The sequence below is a fragment of the Perca flavescens genome, chromosome 16 (genome assembly GCF_004354835.1).
Source record: "Perca flavescens isolate YP-PL-M2 chromosome 16, PFLA_1.0, whole genome shotgun sequence".
Lineage (NCBI taxonomy): Eukaryota > Metazoa > Chordata > Actinopteri > Perciformes > Percidae > Perca > Perca flavescens.
The window spans coordinates 5,491,268-5,513,271 of NC_041346.1; the positions used below are offsets into that span (position 1 = coordinate 5,491,268).

Genomic DNA, 22,004 nt, shown 5'->3' on the forward strand with positions numbered 1-22,004 from the left:
TAGCTACTGAACAACGTCAGCTAACATTTTTTGACACTATTAACACTATGATGGAACTAAACCTGACACTTTATAAGTCACAGTAATAACGACCAATTTCACACAATGTTCTAACTTTCAGAAATGTTATTTGGGTTCTAATCTGTGCCATGAAATTACCAACTTCTTCTCTTTCTCTGGGGACTACCAACATTAAACTTTACAACCGCACTCCTCTCCCTCTGACAGATCAGATAGAGCTCAACAGTCTTGCCCCTCCTCCAAGAGACCTTGGGTTCCGGAAGTAAATTTCCCATTCATTTCTCCCATTGACGTCTGGAAAAATCTATTTTTTTGTTAATACATTTTTTTTTAAGCTTTCCCCAATGTTTCTTTCCTAAACCCAACCATTTATTGTGTACCCACATGCGTGTGACGTTGTTCTCGCGATAGTACGGCACGTTCTCGCGATAGTACGGCACGTTCTCGCGATAAGACGCCACGTGGTGTGTATGTTTACATCTGCTGTATATAGCGTAGACATACACGTGGATAGCTCAAAATGCGTACAGATAACACATCATTTGGCTTTAGGAAAGTGGCGTGTATGTTTACGCAAAGTCATGATGCCATGTTGGAAATGTAGTGTTGGCCAATCGGAGGTGGCTGAGTGTCAATAGAGCTCAACAGTCCTGCCCATAGTGGGTTCCGGAAGTAAAAATACAATGCAATTTCCATAAAATCGTAACCGTCGATGGTAGACTTAAAACCAGCCTAAGCGATTGTATATGCTCATGTAGATGCCAAAAGTTCATGGGGCACCAACCTTGTTTTAAGATAATGTCTTTTATACCTCCACCTCCACCGGGAAGCTAACATTAGTTTAGATAACAACTAATTTGGCTAACCACTAGCTGACAGCTTGATTCAGTCTAAAATAACGTTAACTCAAACTAAACACTGGGTAAAGCAGGCTACAGCTTTTATAGATTTTAACGGTTATTTTCAGGTTTTATTTTGGGGGTCTTTTAAAGTTATTAGTTTCAGTTTCAAGTTTATTTGTCACATGCATAGGCATACACTTACAGCAAGCAGTGAAATGAATTCCTGACTCCACTCCAACTGTGCTATCTCACAACTAATGACATAATTAAGTTATAGAATAAAAGTCAAGTTAAAAACATGAATTAATAAGAAACTAAAAATAAAAATATACCACCCAGATACCCCTACTCATAAATATAATAAAACCTTGTACTACTAAAGTGCTCCAGGGCTTAAAGGAAAACGCCGACTTATTGGGAATTTAGCTTATTCACCGTAACCCCCAGAGTTAGACAAGTCGATACATACCCTTCTCATCTCCGTGCGTGCTGTAATGCTGTCTGACGGCTCCAGCGGCATCAGGCCAGCACAGAACATGCAGGTGAATGGTTCCAGTAATCCTACTGCTCCGAATAAGTGACAAAATAACGCCAACATGTTCCTATTTACATGTTGTGATGTGTAGAGTCAGAGCGTGTACAAAAAACAACGTACCATGAGACACAGCCGTCTTCTAACTGTAAACAAACCGGGAACTATATTCTCAGGCGGAAGAATATAGTACTTGGGCGGAGTGATATGCTCGCAGCAAGCCTGTCTGAGAATATAGTTCCCGGTTTGTTTACGGTTAGAAGATGGCTGTGTCTCATGTTATGTTGTTTTTTGTACACGCTGTGACTCTACAAATCACAACATGTAAATAGGAACATGTTGGTGTTATTTTGTCACTTTTGTCACAATTTGGAGCAGTAGGCTAGTTGGAACCAGTTACCTGCAGGATCTGTGCTAGGCTAAGCTAATGCTGGAGCCGTCAGACAGCGTTACAGCACGCACGGAGATGAGAAGGGTATGTATCGACTTGTTTTACTCTGGGGGTTACGCTGAATAAGCTAAATTCCCAATAAGTCGGCGTGTTCCTTTAAAGAGCAAGGTGCATTGAGCAGTTTGTCATGTTTTGATTCAGGAGCCTAACGGCTTGTGGATAAAAACTCCTCCTGAGTGTTTCTGTATTAGCCATGATGCTCCTGAATCACTTGCCTGATTTCAGCAGCTGAAATAGGCAGCTGCCAAGGTGGGAGGTGTCTTTTAAAATCTTGACAGCCCTACTCCAACATCTCTTCTGATAGTTCATCCAGAGATGGGAGAGCTCAGCAGCACGGATCACTCTTTGGAGGGCCTTCCTGTCCTTCTCACAGCTGTTGCCATACCATGCTGCCATACTCTGCGTAAGGATACTCTCCACAGAGGCAGAGTAAAAAGATCTTAAAATTGCTGGGCAGGCTCCAAACTTCCTCAGCTGCCTTAGATGGTACAGGCGCTGATTAGCTTTCCTGGCTGTAGTCTGGGTGTGAGCAGACCAAGTAAGGTCCTCAGAAATGGTGACACCCAGATATTTAAAACAGCACACACACTATAGGAGTGCTGACCCCTCCTGAAATCCACTACAAGCTCCTTTGTTTTGCTGATGTTAAGTTGGAGGCAGTTATTCTGGCACCATGATGCCAGACTCTCTACCTCCTCCCTGTAGGCCATCTCATTATTATTGGAGATGGACCCCAGCACCACTGTATTGTCCGCAAATTTTATGATGTTGGAGCTGTGCACGGCTGCACAGTCACGTGTACAGTGAGTACAGCAGTGGGCTAAGCACACACCCTTGTTGTATTAATGGAGATGGAGCTGGAGATGTGTTCTAGCCTGGGATCTGCCTGTGAGAAAGTCCAAGACCCATGCACATAGACCACTGCTCAGACCCCATTTATTTATTATATGCTGTCTCAGCTAGTGGTTAGTGATAGGTTTGGTATGTGTGCATGCAGACGTTTGAATGTATCTTATCTATTCTAAGGACTTTCAGACCAGTCAGTTTAAGATGATATGGTCTCACAGTAAAACCTAGCTTAGAATGGGCACAACTGTCACATAGAGGAATTGGAGCCAGGAATTTGGGAATCTATTAGGAGCACGTGCCATAAAAGGTGTAGTTTAAGAGTAAACTGTTCCAACTGAAATAGATGATAAAAAGTGTTTAAAAGGTATTCACTATGATGTACATGTGGTTCATCCTTGGGCAAACATGTCTGTATGCTCATGGTTGTTCCAGTGTCATGAAAGTTTGTTCACTGTTTGAATAAAGCTGCACTTGATTTGTAATCATTGGACGGGTCGTCATCTTTGAGGTCTCCCAACATCATTTCTGAATCATCACCCGATATCAGTTAGCTGAATTAGCTGTTATATATATAGTATGTGTATAGCTAAAATAACGTAGCTTCCTTTATTCAGTGGTGTACGGTGGTTTATGGGATGAGTAGTTCCTTCGCTCGATAATGAAAAAATGTACACAGTCTTGTACCTTTTTGGGGATTTTCTGTTTGTTTTTTTCACTCAAAATGATATGTTGTATGCTTATGAGTCACGTTGTAGCTGGTTAGCCTAAGGCATGGTCTAAAACTCTTTATGTACGGATTTTTCCAGACGTCAATGGGAGAAATGAATGGGAAATTTACTTCCGGGGCGGTTCTGTTGAGCTCTATTAAACCTGTTTCAAGCACTTTGAACCAGTAATTGTTTGTCCTCTGTCACTAACAGACAAGTTCGCAAACTCTCACTTGAAGCACCAAATTTGATTTATAAAAGAAATTATAAAAATTATTATATATATATTTTATATTTTGCAGGTTTTCCTACTTACAAAGCATGTAGAGGTCTGTAATTTGTATCACATGTACACTTCAACTGTGAGAGACAGAATCTAAAACAAAAATCCAGAAAATCACATTGTATGATTTTCAAATAATTAATTAGCATTTTATTGCATGACATAAGTATTTGATCACCTACCAACCAGTAAGAATTCCGGCTCTGTTAGACCTGTTAGTTTTTCTTTAAGAAGCCCTCCTGTTCTCCACTCATTACCTGTATTAACTGCACCTGTTTGAAGTTGTTACCTGTATAAAAGACACCTTTCCACACACTCAATCAAACAGACTCCAACCTCTCCACAATGGCTAAGACCAGAGAGCTGTGTAAGGACATCAGGGATAAAATTGTAGACCTGCACAAGGCTGGGATGGGCTACAGGACAACAGGCAAGCAGCTTGGTGAGAAGGCAACAATTGTTATTAGAAATGAAAAGAAAATTAGAAAATGGAAGAAGTTCAAGATGACGGTCAATCTCCCTCGGTCTGGGGCTCCATGCAAGAACTCACCTTGTGGGGCATCAATGATCATGAGGAAGGTGAGGGAACAGCCCAGAACTACACAGCAGGACCTGGTCAATGACCTGAAGAGAGCTGGGACCACAGACTCAAAGAAAACCATTATTAACACACTACGCCGTCATGGATTAAAATCCTGCAGCGCACGCAAGGTCCCCCTGCTCAAGCAAGCACATGTCCAGGCCTGTCTGAAGTTTGCCAATGACCATCTGGATGATCCAGAGGAGGAATGGGAGAAGGTCATGTGGTCTGATAAGACAAAAATAGAGCTTTTTGGTCAAGAACACCATCCCAACCGTGAAGCATGGATGTGGAAACATCATTATTTGGGGATGCTTTTCTGCAAAGAGGACAGGACGACTGCACCGTATTGAGGGGAGGATGGATGGGGCCATGTATCGCGAGATCTTGGCCAACAACCTACTTCCCTCAGTAAGAGCATTGAAGATGGGTCGTGGCTGGGTCTTCCAGCATGACAACAACCCGAAACACACAGCCAGGGCAACTAAGGAGTGGCTCCGTAAGAAGCATCTCAAGGTCCTGGTGTGGCCTAGCCAGTCTCCAGACCTGAACCCAATAGAAAATCTTTGGAGGGAGTTGAAAGTCCGTATTGCTCAGCGACAGCCCCAAAACCTGAAGGATCTGGAGAAGGTCTGTATGGAGGAGTGGGCCAAAATCCCTGCTGTAGTGTGTGCAAACCTGGTCAAGAACTACAGGAAACGTATGAGCTCTGTAATTGCAAACAAAGGTTTCTGTACCAAATATTAAGTTCTGCTTTTCTGATGTATCAAATACTTATGTCATGCAATAAAATGCAAATTAATTACTTAAAAATCATACAATGTGATTTTCTGGATTTTTGTTTTAGATTCTGTCACTCACAGTTGAAGAGTACCTATGATAAAAATTCTTTCTTCTTTTACATGCTTTCTAAGTGGGATAATCCGCAAAATCTGCCGTGTATCACATACTTGTTCTCCCCACTGTATGTGTGTGTGTGTGTGTGTGTGTGTGTGTGTGTGTGTGTGTGTGTGTGTGTGTGTGTATATATATATATATATATATATATATATATATATATATATATATATGTGTATATAAATTCTAATTTTAAGAAATAAAAATATAAATAAGTTATAATAATAGTAATAATGCAAACACATTTACACAATAAACACCCTTGTATAAACATACAGTGTGTGTGTGTATATATATATATATATACACACACAGATATACAGATGTTAAGGTGAGGATGAATACAAATGACATATTGCACAGTTGGAGGTGATACAAAGCAAATTATTTTTTTCAAATGTTCTTTCAAATGTTAATTCTGCTTATCAAAATGCATTTACAACCCCCCCCCCCCCACACACACCCAAAGAAATCCACATTTATTGCACAACCACAGCATACAGTAATCATAAACCTGAGAAATTATAATTTTTTTTTAGTTTACTTTTGAATGTGGACACAGTTGAGACAGATCTCGGTTGGTCACCAGGCTTTTGTTCCAGAGAACAGGAGCACCAATTGTAATACACAGCATCCTTTGTGGGAACATTTGTCCAAGGAATGACAGTGTGGTAAAAAAAGAAAAAACACATAGCCTATTTCTTTGTCCTTCATCAATTTTCTGTTGGCCAACTTAACCAGATTTATGAAAAGTTTGCAAAATGTGATGTTTATGGTGGATTTGTCTGTAACTAACTATGATCTATGGATCTAACCCATGGATCTATAATAACTTAGCTACGTTTGGAGACGTGGTGGTTCCTAAGCAGAAATGTTTTGCCACTACAACAGACCGTTACTGCTTGAAGAAATAATTTCACTTTGAGTGGTTATGACAACAAAAATTAAGGTTAGTAGAATTAGGCTAGGCTTATACAGTATGCAGATTGATTGTTTACTTTTTTGTCTTCTTCTGACGTCTGCTCTTGAAAGTTGCTATATAAATAAACGTATTATTATTATTATTATTAGGCATTTACTCACCTTTATATTCATTATATACCATTAATTTGACTATACCTGTTACCCTATGTTTTTAGCACTGCAAAAAGTAACACACGTACAACACGTAATGCTAAGATGTGTCAGGAGGACTGTACATCCATGAGCCAATCACAGTATCCCATTTTGGGCGGACTATTTGAACGCAGCAAACTGCGGCTTGCTGATTGGCTGAGGGGAAAATCAATAAGAGAGGGATTGTCTCATTCAATAGAGCCTATCTATTACAGTATTTCGATTCCAGTGGCATTTATCAGTGATTTGAAGATTTATTATCGATCTCAAGTATAAACCTCTGGACGATAATGTTAGAAATAAAGTCAAAACATACCAAAATAGTAAGTGTACGCTTTAGTTTATACCGTTAAGCCCGAAAGGAGGTGCCTTTGATTGGTTTCTGCCGTGTGACGTCAGTATGTGGGCGTGAGCGTTATGAACATCAACAAAAGAGAGAACAAGAGAAAGGAGAAGGAGACAGAAGACGAGAAGGACTAAGGTTACAGCAGAAGACAACAGATATGTGGATTTAACCTGCAATAACAGGTAGAGTAAACCTTTAAGATATATTGACATTATACAAATATTACACAGACTACGCGAACTACATTTTTCGCTTCTGTGGTTTTTTTTCTGCAAACACCTTACTCGAAAGAAAAAAAAAAACGAATGAGAGTAACCGGTCGACAATGGGACCTCCGTTATTTACTTTAACGTTAGCTATAATATTAATTAAGAAAAGCTAATAATTGTTGATAATTAATAACGTGTCTGTTTTTCTGCAATCATTTTCCCATCGCAAAATTTTGACAGAACTCGTACAGAACGTTTGAAATGGTATTGAAGAGTATTTTCTATTTGCAATCTCTGTAAGGGAATATTGGCAGTTATAGTGAGTGTTTCAGCACTTTTTCTTTTAGGGGTTTAAACATAAAAATAACTTTAACATTCGTTTGCAAGTACGATTTCCTTCCTATAGCCAAATATATATATTTTCTTCTGGTCTGTTGTTGTTGGTATCCCCTGGATCCGACTCCTGTCCAAAAACAGATCTTTTTAACACGATTATATTCACAAAAATAAACCACCACAAACACATTTTGATCGGTTTAGTACATTTATGCCAAGCTGTAATCTATAATACATTCGTTTCTGGTGTTGAACAGTATAGTTTGATAGACCTTTATTTCACGAACGAAAAAAGCAGCCCCTCCCCCGCTCCTACCAGAAAGGATTTAAAACGCTAACGTTAGCTAGCTGCTGCTGGTTAACGTTAGCTTCCTCGGTTATCATCAACCAAAGGGATAAAACCAAGGATTTCCAGCAGCGTGGATTATGTTTTGTGTGTTTTAGGTTGTTAAGTAACATACAGAACCTTGGAAAGCAGTTGTTTTTAGGTCAGAGGACATAGAAGGCGTCTACCAGAGGAAATCTGACACCGGAGCCCAGCTGAGGGAAGTGGGCTGGGCTTTGAGCTGGGCTGAGACCCTTGTTAGGACCGAGAGCAAAAGAAGGCCAATACAACACAATATCACAAATGAATAAACACTGTTTTCTTTGTTTGTTTTTACCAAACATGGAGAAATATTGAAACGATTGCAGTTGCCCAGGTATTAGATAAAAAATATCTTCATTTGTTTCCCTCTCTCTTTTCCTTTTTTAAACACAATTTTGAATAGCCTTGAAACCAAACGAGTATGCTGTTGTGTTTAAAGCGGTCTCCATTTCTTGTTCATTAAGTATGGTGGTACATGTCATTCTATAGATTTTTCTGAATTTCTTAATATTCTTTGTGGATTGTATTTCTGTTTTAAACTGGCCAGAGAGCACATGAGTACTAGTGAACCTGGGTGCTTTCCCGTTTTGCAGTGAAAATACTGTGGTGAAAACACAAGATCACTTCCTCCGGTGCCAGAAGAAACATGGACGCCTTCAAGCTGATGAAGGAACTGAGGGTGAATTATGAGCAGGAGGCTCATTATCTCCCTAAAGAGACGGGGCTGAGCCTCATCGAGTCCACAACAGAGGTGAGCACATTTGAAAAAAAATGTATCATTAATTCACAGTAGTCATTAAATCTTCTTCTGATTATTTTCACATTTGGAAGTTCAAATATGTTAATTTGAATTGACCTGTTAAAAAAAAAAAAAAAAAAAAAAAATGACACATGCCAGCCATGTCCCAAGTTTGAGCTGCTTTTATACTACAACTAGCAGGCCTCTTCAATACTATTCTGCCAAAATGTAAGTAATCATCAGGGTATGGCAGATAAACCAGGTTAATCAACAGCACATCTTTGTTTTCCAGGATGACAGTCGGATCTCGGCCAAGTGCAGAGATGCCAAAGTGGAGGACCTGTGGAGTCTGACCAGCTTCTTCGGTTACAGCACGCAGACCTTTGTCCTGGCTGTTAACCTGCTGGACAGATTCCTGGCCATGATTAGGGTACGCAAAGCTCACACCTGACAGGACCAGACATTTGTCACTTTAGCTTTAGTTTTTAACAGGGTCGGGCGACACATTTTGGATGCTTATGCGATTTGTTAAAAACCTGAAGCTTCTCACGTGTGTTATTAGCAGATGTGGTAAACGACTTACATAACAAGGATATTGTCTATTCAATTGGTAAAGCATTCAGCTTGAAATGATAAAATCCACAGAAAACGAGTGCATGATTTATAAAAAAACAATATTCCTCTTATTTTTTTCACGTTAATAAATCACTTCCTACTTCCTTAATCAGTTCTTTACTGAATATAAATAAATGGTCAATACAACTTTGGGTTCAGCTCAGTGATGTGAAATTCTTACCCAACCAGTCTTTTTCAAACAGTTTCTTACTCCCGTGTCCTCCTCCTCAGATCCAGCCAAAGCACCTGTCCTGCGTCAGCGTCAGCTGCCTCCACATGGCGGCCAAAGTGACGGAGGAGGAGTGCAACCTGGCGCCCACTGGTGATCTCATCCGCATCGGACAGTGCAGGTTCACTGTGTCCGACCTCTGCCGCATGGAGAAGATCGTTGCCGAGAAGCTCAACTTCAAGTCCAAAGCTATCACTGCCTTAACTTTTCTGCACTTGTACCACCAGATTGCACTTTCTCACTCCACAGACAGGTGAGACCCACCATATACAGGGCATTAAGTGTTAATCTCCTGTTAAGTTTACATTCCTGCCACTTGTTCTCCAAATAGTCAGGTTTTAGATGTATTTAAGTTCATTTACTAACACAATCTTGTAGAGACTTGAAAGTGGCTGCAGATACATAAGCCATCAAAGTCAACATTTAGTTTCTTGTGCATCAGCTACAAACATAGCCTTGGTGGAGGCACGCTACGTTTGTTTCACATCTCTTGAATGTCAACATAAAATGCCAGAGTTCAGATTGGCATGTGAACACAAAGATTTTCCCATGATTTGATTGGCAGCGCTTCTTCAGACCACTGTGTGTTTGTCACAGCAGTTCCACTCGATGTAGGGCAGCAATCCCCTCTCGGCGTCTGACTGAAGTGCACTGATAAGATTTGTTGTCTGCTGCTACTGGCACCAACACTTTGCACTTGCATAACCCGACAGTGTGCTTCAATAAGCTGCACTTTGGTTCAAAACTCAACACGTAGTTTAAATCAGGTTTGGCTTTTACAATGTTTTCAGTTTTAGCGCTCTTAAATCTTATGACTCAATAGTTAAGTTGCTTTCATTTGCTATTCTGTCTTAAAAGGTGTTGACTCCATGATTTTTACTTGATTAACGTTAATACTGTTTGTCTGGGGAAACACCATTGACCTGAAACTGACTCTGTATGAACAGGAAGGAGAAACTGAGCCTAGAGAAGCTGGAAGCTCAACTCAAAGCCTGCCTGTGCCGGATCTCCTTCTCTAAAGCAAAGGTAGGAATTCACAGCAGAGGGTCAAAGGTCAGACATCATTACAGTAGCTCAGCAGTCTTATGAGGCACTCAAATTATTATTATTTTTTTTTTTTTTGAGACTGTGGTAAAATATTAAACTCTTTCTGTGGTTTGTCCTTTCAGCCGTCCGTCCTAGCCTTGTCTCTCCTGAGGCAGGAGATCGAAGGCGTTCGGTCGGAGGACATGTTGGAAATAGCCTATCACATCCAGAGACACCTAAAGGTAAACACGCACATCCAGGGAGGGAAAGTAACACCTGTGGGAACCTAATGTAATGAAAAAAAACCTAACAAAAGTTTGGGGACAACAACACTCCCAACAGCAGCTTGGAGAAAATTCACTTTAGAGGAAATGAGAATCTAAAGGTTTAAATTCAGAGAATTCAAGTGATTTTTATAAAAGTAAAATGAACTGTTGGTATTGGTTCAAAATTCCCTGGATCAGTTACAAACCGGAAACCCTTTTGAGACCTACGGAGAGAGTGACTCCACAAACATTAACGTGAAAAAGACAACAACTTGATTAACCAGCCACACAGCCTGCAGGCTTATTACTTCAAGGCGAGATTCTAGTTTCTGGCTGAATGAAAGGGAAGTGAATTATGTATAATAATAGTCGGAATAGCAGCAGGAGTGTGGGGGGGGGGTCTATTTATTCTTGGCCCGGCTTTGGTCCACAATATTTGTGGTTATGCAACCTGGTGTCTGGTGTTGTGACGGCTGGACTCCACACGTTAAAGGAAATGAGACTTTTAAATGCCTTTTATTCACGGTGGGATTTCTGAAAACTGCCAAATGTTTGTGATAAATTGGTAATATTTTATGGTATTTCCATCCTTCTTTACCCAATTATGAATGGAAATGTTTTTTTCTCTCTCTGAGAATCTTAAGTTGCACATGCATGCACACAACCTCCCCGCCACATTTATACTGTATGTGGTAATATAGTACCAGTATTGGTGTATTTTAGTTTGTTAATTAAGAAGCTTTTCTTTTTCAAATAATGTTCCACCATGGAAATTTAACTACAGTATTTTCTTCCTAAACTGCATTTAGAGATTGTTTTAGATCCTGGTATGTTGCGGTCCCAGTGATACATTGGCTCAACCCTCCCACTTACAAACACCAACATGGCCAGCTGATCAGGTTTCAGGACAAATGTACAGAAGCTGTTTTAACCTAGTTTCCCTTAACCTCTTGACCTGAAAAAAGAAACCAGGTTACAGTTTACAGGGACATACGGTTAAGTAACTAGGTTATTTTAAATGCGAAGATGTCAGTCAGTGAATAGGGCAGAGGGCTAAACAGCTAAACTGAACTGCTTTGCTGTGCATTTGGTTTCAGATTACGGACGGCGAGCTACTGCTATGGAGTGAGCGTGTAGCTCGGTGTCTGTCGGACTACGCCTCCCCTGAATGCAGCAAACCCAATCACAAGAAGCTGCAGTGGATCGTGTCGCGACGGACTGCCCAGAACCTGCACAGCTACCGTGTCGTCCCTGAGTTGCCCACCATCCCAGAGGGCTGCTGGGATGAGAGCGAGAGGTCAGAGTCCCAAACACACCTGAGCAAGATACTGTCAGAGCCCCAAACACACCTGAGCAGGATACTGTCAGAGCCCCAAACACACCTGAGCAGGATACTGTCAGAGCCCCAAACACACCTGACCAAGATACTGTCAGAGCCCCAAACACACCTGAGCAGGATACTGTCAGAGCCCCAAACACACCTGAGCAAGATACTGTCAGAGCCCCAAACACACCTGAGCAGGATACTGTCAGAGCCCCAAACACACCTGAGCAAGATACTGTCAGAGCCCCAAACACACCTGAGCAGGATACTGTCAGAGCCCCAAACACACCTGACCAAGATACTGTCAGAGCCCCAAACACACCTGAGCAAGATACTGTCAGAGCCCCAAACACACCTGAGCAAGATACTGTCAGAGCCCCAAACACACCTGAGCAAGATACTGTCAGAGCCCCAAACACACCTGAGCAGGATACTGTCAGAGCCCCAAACACACCTGAGCAAGATACTATAGGTTAACAATACTTGCTTAATATATACACTTAATAAAATAACTAATCATACCTTAATATTAGACTTAGTACAAATGTACACTTACTCACTGAGAAACAAACTCAGTACAGGTCAATACATTTTTTTCCTTGTTTTACAAAATATGCAAAAATTCTATATATATCTGATGTAAATGAATGATGCAAGACCGAGAATCTGACCAATTATTCAACACCGACTGTGAGAAGCTAATGGTTTTTGATACTTAGTGCTACAAACACACTTCAGTCAGAACTCCTAGTACTGTGCTTCGAAGCAAACTTCAACAATCAGACTGTCCGTAGCTTAACTGAACTACGGATTGCGTTAGATTCGGTTTCATCTGATGCAGATATCCGACTGGGATGACAGCTCACAGCTGGTAAAATTTCCCTTTTAAATACCGAACACTCCTGACAACAATAACAGAGGCATTTAAAATAACTAGTCAGACACACCTTGTGTGACACACACACACACACACACACACACACAAAAACACTCCTGACAACAATAACAGAGGCATTTAAAATAACAACTAGTCAGACACACCTTGTGTCACACACACACGAACACTCCTGACAACAATAACCGAGGCATTTAAAATATGAAATACTTGTATGTAATCCAGTCAGCATGCTATTTATGTAAATTTGGACTTGGATCAGCTGGAAGTGGAAACTTTAACTTTTTTCTAAAAACAAGGACTTTACTTAGAGTGACTAGTAGATTAAATGAGTGTTTTTCACTTTGTTTGTGTGTGTGCCGTCACACTCCTGTGAGGCAACCGGCTGTGCAGCAACACAAGTTTCTGATGTTGTGTAACAACACGTCACACAAACCCACACAGACCGGCCCCTCCGCCTGAGCTTGTCAGGGGCCTCTCCTATCTCGTAGCATGGCATGATAGGATGTGTGCAAGTCACCGGTGACGTCCCACAGACACAGATGTTTCCATTACGTCACATGAGTCAGAGGGCCTCGCCTTTGTCTAACATTTCTGGGGTGTGTAAAAAGAAGGAACTGAAACACGGAGCCTTTTCCCAGCTGATTCTTGTAAACGGTGAGCAGTAACCCACAGAACAGCTCAGTTAAACTAAAATCCCAAAGCTGCTTCAATCCTTTTTCATGCGAAATTCCACACGTGAACTTTCGGCAGATGGTAACAGTCAGCGGAGTCAGACTTTTAACTGTCGCAAGTCAGAACATGAGATCAGGTGGTGATAGATGACAGCAGATCTTCTGCTTGAGATTTAAATAGTTTCTTCACTCCTCATAAACTGTCTTATGTCCCAGTGTGACAAATGTTAATACTCTAAATGTGAAAAGTGATGCTTATTTTTACTATTAATTCATTTCCTTAAAGCTGTAGTGTGTAGTTTCTGTCGCCCCCATGAGGAATTCTAAGTAACAACAAACCTGTCTTTATATACCATATACCTGTGTATACTGACAGCATATCCCCCTCTGTGTCTCTACAGTGAGGACTCATGTGAGGACATGATGAGTTCCGGTGAGGAGTCTCTCAGCAGTTCCCTGGGCAGCGACGCTGAAGGGCCCTTCTTTCCTCTGCACCTCCGCCGCCAAAAACACCGCCAACCCCTCCACGCCTGACGCCTCCCTGTGCTTTGCCGCCCCCTCCCTTTTTTATTTTTTTTTATTTTTTTTAAACTTCTTTAACTGAAGTCTTTTAATTTATTGTTTAATAATCTCCGGTGCTGGTGGAGAATCGCACAACAACTGGCAGCTGAGCAGTCCGGATTCTTCCTGGTAGATTTTAGTCTGTGGATGTGTTGGTGCATGTTAAGATGTCACATTCCAGGGTGTATGCGTAGTTACATAAACTTTGGTTCGACGTTACGCAGTGTCTGGTCTTTAAGGTGCTGAGCTACAACGAGACACTGCAGTCAGATTCTCAGTTCAGACCAGAAAAAGGTTCATTTTGTCGACAAGAATTTGCCAAAACGTGGTATTTATTTTAAAGAATGTTTTGTTTTGTTTTTGTGTGACTGTTATTGATCTAAGACCCCTTTTATTGAGGTCCAGGAGGTGTGATCTTGATGTACAGAAGCTGAGAGCGGCTGTGGTCAGTGGTCAAAACTTAAATGTTCAAGTTATAAAAGACCTTTAAGGTACAGAAATAAGTCAGCGATTCTGAGATAAAGACACACCGATGTCCTAATCGGCACTAAATGGTCTTTTTTTCCTGGATAACCGGGTTTAAAAAGGTAAATTTGAGCATCGTTTGTCATTTCTTGAGATCATTACATTGCGAGCACATCTGCTGTCATCTTCTGTAGTCAAGTTTAATTTGCACAGTTTTCTTTTTATCTCATTTGATGTGTCCGAAACTGTTCACAGGGTTTGTTTAGAGCTCGACGTGTTTAGTCAGTCCTGGATGCCACAGCAGGGTGACGTGCCTTGCTCAAAGGCAGCAGGGGGAGAGATCTGAATCCGTCGGAGATGTTCTTCAGATTCAAACCCTGCTGACAGGCACCACAGGGTGTATGTATAACGAGTGGATGTTGGTGGATGTGTGTATGTATGACCCTGGTTTGAATTTAAAGTTGATAATTTTTTTAGGATGAAGCTTAAAAAAGTTCTGTGTTTTGAAACTGTTATGTGAGAATGCTGTATGGAACAAAAATAATGTTGACAGTGTAAAAAAAAAAAAAAAAAAAAATGTAAATGATGTACAAAAAATGTTAATAGTTCTTTGTAGATTTTAAGTTATTTATTCTTTGTCACTTGTACTGGAAAAAAAAAGTATAAAAATATAATTTTTTTATCTGTTGTCTGTCTCTCTTCAATCATGTCTGAAAACCGGACCAAATGAGGCAGATAAGTGAACAGAACAGATTTATTTAGAGAATGATGTTACACTCTTACACAGGGCAGGGTGTCCTACAGTTAAAATCCTCCAGCAGATATTTCTTTTAGTATGACAGAGCATCATTAATATCAGGCCATCATTAGGAGAAAATAAATTTAAGTTCTCCACATTAAAATAGTAATTGGGTAGTGTGTTTCTGAATAATTTACTTTGGGTCAACAGTGATAAGTTGACAGAGGTCTTTGTCAGTGAAGTAAAATATTAATCAATGTCTCATTAAAAAAAAAAAGCTTATTTGATAGTTATATTTGAACAAATTCTCAATTATGTCACAAAATTCACATATTAAAGTAAAGTAGTCCTACATTGGACCTTATACTAGGTTATATTGTATTTTGTATTCAAAAATTTAAATCAAAACTTGGAGAAATTCACAAAACCGTGAAAGTTCTTTTTTTCATGCGGCCCTTTGTCTTTGAGAAGACTGACAAAGCTTTATCATGTCCTGTTGGTTTGTAATGACTACCCAAAACTAAGTGGTTTTATTCAAATCTGTTCCGTTTTGTTTTGAGATGCAGATGTAGAAAGGAATATAAAAATAATTTATCACAGAGCGAGGTGTACTTTCATTTATTAAAGATAAAAAAAATCTGAGTGAGAGACACTGGAAATGAGAAAAGTCAAACGACGCAGACTTTCAGGATTTCTATTTTAACAAAACACGCACAGTTGTAATTATTACCAGATAGATGCGGATTTAGGCAAATCAAGAAGTCCCAGGATGTAACAATTCCTAAAAACTAAGTCTAACTTTATTTAGGACACTTTAGTTATTTTCAGCTTTTATATTCTTTTAAACAGGCAGGGGCCTCCATTCAGTTTCTTTTTCCTACTTGCTTCTGTTAGTATTTCTACATTATTACACACACACACACACACACACACACACACACACACACAAAGAGTCCTACCAAATTAGTTGCAGTCAGTTTTCTTCAGCCTTCAGTCTGTGTTCAGGGATCAGCAACAATGTGATGGATCCTTTTCCATCAACCATTCAGCTTATCCTCCTCCGTTAGATCCATTTTACAGTTAAGTTCATCCATGTACGTACAATCCCAGTGAATAATACCATACCATTAGAAATCCATTTTTACAAATCCTGAGGCAGAAGAAGACGCCAGAAATCCGAAAAACATTCCTTTTAATTTGTGTATTCCACGTGTATTCAGTTCGAGTCGCTCCCCCTTCGTGTGATGGACAGACCAACCAATTAATCAAAATCCCATTCGAGACTTCTTCCTCTTGGGCTGGGACGCCTGCGACAGCCCCATCCGACCCTGTGAACTCTGGGAGAGGGACTGAGACTGGGAGAAACCTGACCAGACGGCGGTGTCCTGGGACAGATCCATCCTGAGGCTCCTCTGAGGGACAGGCTGGGAGCTACGGAGCTGAGAGGAGGACAAGGCCATAGGCGGAGGTGGGTGGTGCACAGTGCTCCCCTGTTCCAGGAAATAACCGTCATGCTGCGAGGGCTCATCCTAGAAAAACAAACAAAAGTTGTTGCGAGTTTAAAGGCAAGTCATGATTCTGTATTTTCAAAGGGCCTTTCTTCCTCGTGTCCTTAGGATTTCGGATGCTGACCATGTATTCACAACGTCCCCAGTTTGACTTTTGTTGCATGTCATCCCTCCTCTTACTTCCTGTTCATTTATATGCTTGAGGCAATTAACTAATAAGAATTAGGGCTGAACGATTAATTGCAATTAAATCGCAATATGTTAAAATGCGATTTCTTTCATTGCAAAAGCTGCGATAACACTCTGGTCACGTGACACGCCAGAGTAAAGCAATGTGCAGAGGAAGGATCAACTTGCCAAGCGCAGGGTATTGTGCAAAAAAGGGCTGCACAATATATCTTCTTTTTCTGTAATCGGCATCGCAATATTAACTAGCGCAAAAAACGCATTGCGAAAGGTTGCGACATATTGCGAAAGACACTCTGAATTTTTGTGTTGGTTTGAAAGAAGAGATCAGTAGAAAACTGCACTTTAAAGTGTAACTGTCACTTTTTTTTTTAGTGGTGCCTTTTATATAAAATTCAATGTTCAACTTGTTCAATAAAAGAATGTTGGTTTTATTTGTTATAAATTCAACAAGCAATGTGTTGTATTTTAGCAGAATACCGAAAGCAGCAAAAAGGCAGAACTGAGCACACTAAAATATCTTCATTTATCGCAAGAAATATCGTTATCGCCATATTCAGCGACTTTATTGCATATTTTCCTCATATCGTGCAGCGCTAGTGCAAAACCTGCCCTGCTAATGTTGCTGCCTCGCGGGGCTAAACTACTAACCTGTGTTACCACTTAAAAAAAAACACCTAAAAGCCATGTACGAGAGTTGCACAGTTAAAAAGCTGAACACCAGTGTGTCAAGTACGCAAAAATATTACCCGACAGGGATCACTGACCGAAATGTTTGGAAGTGTAACTTCATATGAACGTACTTCAGAACGGAACATGGAAATTACTCAAGCATTGCAAAAGATTTGATGCACCTCAGCACGGTGACCAAGCCTGGGCTCACGGCTTTGATAAATACACTGGATAAGTAGGACAACATGCCCTGCCACACATTTTAGCCAGGTCGCCATATAGGAGAGCTACACAAAAAATATAAACAGAGTCCCAGCGGAGCTGAAAACAAAAGGAGTTTTTTCCACTGCTATAACTGACGTGGTCAAGCCGTTGGATCACTACGGCTGGCAGTGCCATCCTCATTGTGCACATAGAGCCTCCATATTTAAAGACTGTCCAGAAAGAGTTCTCACATGGGCACTAACGTCACTCACTTAAGGCACCCTGCCATTTTTGCTCTAACTTACGCTACTCTCGTAAGGGGGTTGTGGTTAACTGCCACAGGCCTAGTGTAATGTTCATTACATACTAGAAAACTGAACTAATAGACGGGGACTGGAGGAACAGCTTTTTCTATTTTAAGATCATTAACACTGGTTGGGTAAAACCCTTGTTCTGAGGAAAATCACCAAAAGGGTTTTTCTGTATTTAAGGAAATCTCAGACTCCGCTTCAGTCTAAGCTTGGCCTGATAAGCAGACTGAATTCACGTTTCTTTTCACTGCACTCGTTCAGCATGCTATTGTGTTCACCTTTGCCAATGTCATATTTTGTTTTGCCTTGCCCAAATAAATCCAAGTGAGTTACTTATTTATCCTGATAAAGCTGGAGTGTGAAACCTTAGTCTCCCCCATTTGGCAGCGAGAGTAATTACAAAAACAATGTCAACGTGCATAAGAAGAGCAGTGGGAATTACTCCTAATTTCCATTGGTTGCGGAACGGCTACGTGCTCTGCCGTCCGTCAATACCCACCGGGTCCGGATTTGTTGTGGAACGGCTGCGGCCATGACTGACAGCTGAAGTCACGAGGACCCACGAGATCTCGTGAATTCACGTAGAATAGAACCACAAAACCAACAACAGTTAGTTTCCATCCAGAGGGAGTAGAGGGGAAACTGTGTGCTGTGTTTTCAAGGTGTAGTGCAGGGAAATATGATCCGCCGTGAGGACGGTGTATTTTATTTCGAAAATTAACCCAATGTTTTATATTGGTTTTTTTTCGCACCGCACTTGTTCGGACCCGGTTCGGACCAATTTGCATGCGGTCTGCGAATCTCCATAGGAAATGAATGACTTCCGGCCGTTTCGAAGCCGTATCGGAGCTGATTTCAACTGCCAGTGTGAAGGCGGCGTTATAGTGCGTTCTATTCATAGACAGTATATAATGGACCAATAGACCCCGTTGCTCTGGACGGAGACCAGTGAAGGCTATTAGAAGCACTTTTCCGGTGATCTCTTCCTTTACTGCGCAGCCTCCAACTGACAGAGACAACGTAAATGTGACGTGAGCAACGTGTCTGAAAGTTGTAAGTCTTCTGGTAGCTGTGCCAAGAGAAATCTCAATCATTCCCAATCTTACAGAGACGGATAGTGTAGGTATATGTAAGGAGATAACATAAGCACAGGCTAATTATTGCTAACTAACATGCTAGTTAACATTAGTAATTAAACCTAAACAGCTAATGTAAGTCAAAACTGCCTGCAAGCTTCTCCTGTACTATAGGGTAATTCCTCTACTGTGCGAGAGTAAGTCACTTGGTTATGACACAATCGTTAGCTTATTTTTACAAAAGCGTCTGCTACGGAGCTATAACGTGAGGTACAAGGTAATGGAGTCTTTTATACATTGTCGTGTTTCTTTAGAATTAAACAATGGACAAATAGAGTCTTTAAACGCTTCAGATTTAAAGTTATTCGTTACGTCAAGTGACGTAAAAAGTGACGTAAAAAAAAAATGGCGGTCAGTGTAATGCTAACAAGAGGTGATCGCTTCGTAGCAACAAAATGGCGCCATCGGAGGTTCGCGTTCTGAAGCGAAGCTAACCTCCTTGGGTTCTATTTACCTTCGGAGCTGGGAATGACGTCACACCCACGTTGACTGCGTTCCATTTACAAGTCAGATTTTTCATTGTGGGCATAGCTCTGGCCCGGTTAGGCATTGTTAGCAATACCAGTTTACAACAACGCATTACGCTGTTTTTGTGCATACAAGCAGCGTAACAACATGTTCACAAATAGAAGTTGGACAAGACTAGGGTTGGGTACCGAAACCCGGTTCCACTATGGAACCGGTTCCTACACAAACTGTAGTATTCGGACCGGATTAGAATGCCAATTTTGGTTCCTCATTTTGGTTCGGACTGAAATATTTTCCCTCTGTCGCTCCGGACAGCGGCAGACTCCTTTTTCTTTCTCCCTTTTTGCCGAATGGCGAACGTCCCTGCTCGCGGTGTGAAGCTTGTGTCCGCACTATTCTTGGTCACGCACTCTACAATCACTGCTGATAGACGGCTGCTTTTTGTACACGCTCCGAAACAGACGTACAAATATCACACTTTCTCTGAAGTCTACCGTTAGCTAGCTATCCTAACTGTAGGCTACTTTTAAAACAGCATATTTTCCCTCTGGGCTCACCAAAACGGATGTAAAAGCATATTAACCATTCACTGACTGTACGTGATCGCTAGTAAACATATTACACTTGCTCTGCTAGTCTATCGTTCAGGACAAGACCCTGTAGCCTGGTGGTGGGGGAGGCAGGACAGCCTCCCCAAATTGTCTGTCCTTTCAAACTCCTACCGGTGTGTACAGACCTCTTGGATACCATCTGAGAGAAATTTCTCCTGTGCAGGACATGCCATAAGTCAGGAGAGGTGTCCTATCTTGCCAGAGAAGGCAAATATGGTCATTTTTCTGCAAAAGAACTGCTAAAGTTTGAAGCTGGTTGGCATACCAACTCAACATTTATTTTGTTGTTACTTGTTAATAGTGTAACTGTTATTTGTTAAATTATTGTAGTTATGTGTTAAGTGACTTAGGTTTACTTATTATATATTTAAGTACTTTAAAACGTTAATATATTGTTCAATTTAAATCATTTTCAATAAAAAAAAAAAAAAAAAAACTTTTTCTTTTATGTCATTTTTCAGTTTTTCAAGAATCGCTATCGTTTTAAAAGTACCGGTTTGGCATCGGAATCGTAAAAATCCAGACGGTACCCAACCCTAGACAAGACTGTGTGTGTGACTGATCTAGTTAGACACAAATAACACATAAGTGATAATAACTGTGTTACTACAACTGTTGATGCAGGGGACATCCATGTTGGATTTTGAACTCGGGGTACTGCGAGGTTGTCCGAGTTCCGAGCTCGGAAATCCGAGTTCAGGGGGTGTGTTTCCGACTTTGACCTCAGAAAATCCGTACAATTGGAACGCACTATTATAACAGGGATAGATAGATAGATATCTCTGTATTCCCACTTTATTTTCTTATTTTTATTTTAACAAAATACAAAATCAACGCCCCCCCCTTATGTCATCACCACCCACCCAGACAAAAATCAAGATGACACAATAACCACAATATTCCAGAATATTCAACAAAATAGTAACAAAACAAACAAACCAAATAAAGTTATGCCTCATACACACCTCTCTCCAGCACAAAGCTTCTTAAGAGCCTTCAGATAGATCAAGTATCTTCCCCATAGACATCCAACCTGGCAAACAATTTTTATTTTATTTTTTCAAACGCCGCCACCCTAGCCATCTCAATTGGCTTCACGATCAAAGAAAGTTTTTGGATCATATACTTCAGTCCATCGCACTCCCCCTCTCTCTGTCTGTCTCTTTTAATCAGTCTATTATTTTTGTTGAAAACAAGTCAAGGAGCTTTCTCAGAGATGGGCCTTTTTATTTAATTAGGGTTGGGTATCGTTTGGATTTTTATGATTCTGATGCAGAACCGGTACTTTTTAAAACGATTCCGATTCCTAAACAGATTCTTGAAAAACTGAAAAATGACATCAGATATGTGATATGTTTACTAGTAGGGCCGGGCGGTATGGAGAAAATCAAATATCACGATATGTTTGACCAAATACCTCAATATCGATACCGCAACGATGTTGTAGTGTTGACTATTGGTGCTTTCACAAAATATTTACACAATGAGATTTTAGATAAATAATCATCAGTAATGTGGATATAATGACTAAGTTGGTAAAGGCAAATAATACAGTTACAACAGCCTGGTAAGTTCAGAAAATTACATCACTTTACTGTAATGCAGCTTTTAAAACCAGGAAAAGACAACACTTATGCCATATTACGATAGCCAAAATCTAAGACAATATCTAGTCTCATATCAAGATATAATATCAATATATTGCCCAGCTCTATTTACTAGCGATCACATGCAGTGAATGGTCAATATACGTCCCGTTTGGTGAGCCCAGAGGGGAAATATGGCATTTTAAAAGTAGCCTACATTTACGGTAGCTAGCTAACGGTAGACTACAGAGAA

General features: G+C 40.6%; 2 protein-coding genes across 4 annotated transcripts in view; one reads left to right on the top strand and one right to left on the bottom strand.

The window, feature by feature from the left end:
• Positions 1–6,690: 6,690 nt before the first annotated feature.
• ccng2 (cyclin G2) lies at positions 6,691–14,999 on the top strand. Of its 2 annotated transcripts, none has more exons than XM_028602002.1 (8): positions 6,691–6,806; positions 8,130–8,287; positions 8,568–8,705; positions 9,122–9,372; positions 10,067–10,145; positions 10,289–10,387; positions 11,509–11,708; positions 13,706–14,998. In XM_028602002.1, exons 2-8 carry the CDS (start codon positions 8,183–8,185, stop codon positions 13,836–13,838), a joined length of 1,005 nt encoding a protein of 334 aa, XP_028457803.1. In that variant the 5' UTR covers positions 6,691–6,806; positions 8,130–8,182; the 3' UTR covers positions 13,839–14,998. The 2 variants fall into 2 exon arrangements, with proteins under 2 accessions (XP_028457803.1, XP_028457804.1); XM_028602003.1 differs by lacking the exon at positions 6,691–6,806 and adding an exon at positions 7,470–7,870 and having other exon boundaries at positions 13,706–14,999.
• A 673-nt stretch (positions 15,000–15,672) lies between these two features.
• The window catches only part of taf1c (TATA-box binding protein associated factor, RNA polymerase I subunit C), an 18,883-nt gene continuing 12,551 nt past the window's right edge, over positions 15,673–22,004 (bottom strand). For both annotated transcript variants that reach the window (XM_028602000.1, XM_028602001.1), the window contains one exon: positions 15,673–16,598. In XM_028602000.1, the coding sequence (XP_028457801.1) occupies positions 16,335–16,598 (264 nt within the window). In that variant the 3' untranslated portion in view covers positions 15,673–16,334. The remainder of the gene's footprint in view (positions 16,599–22,004) is intronic.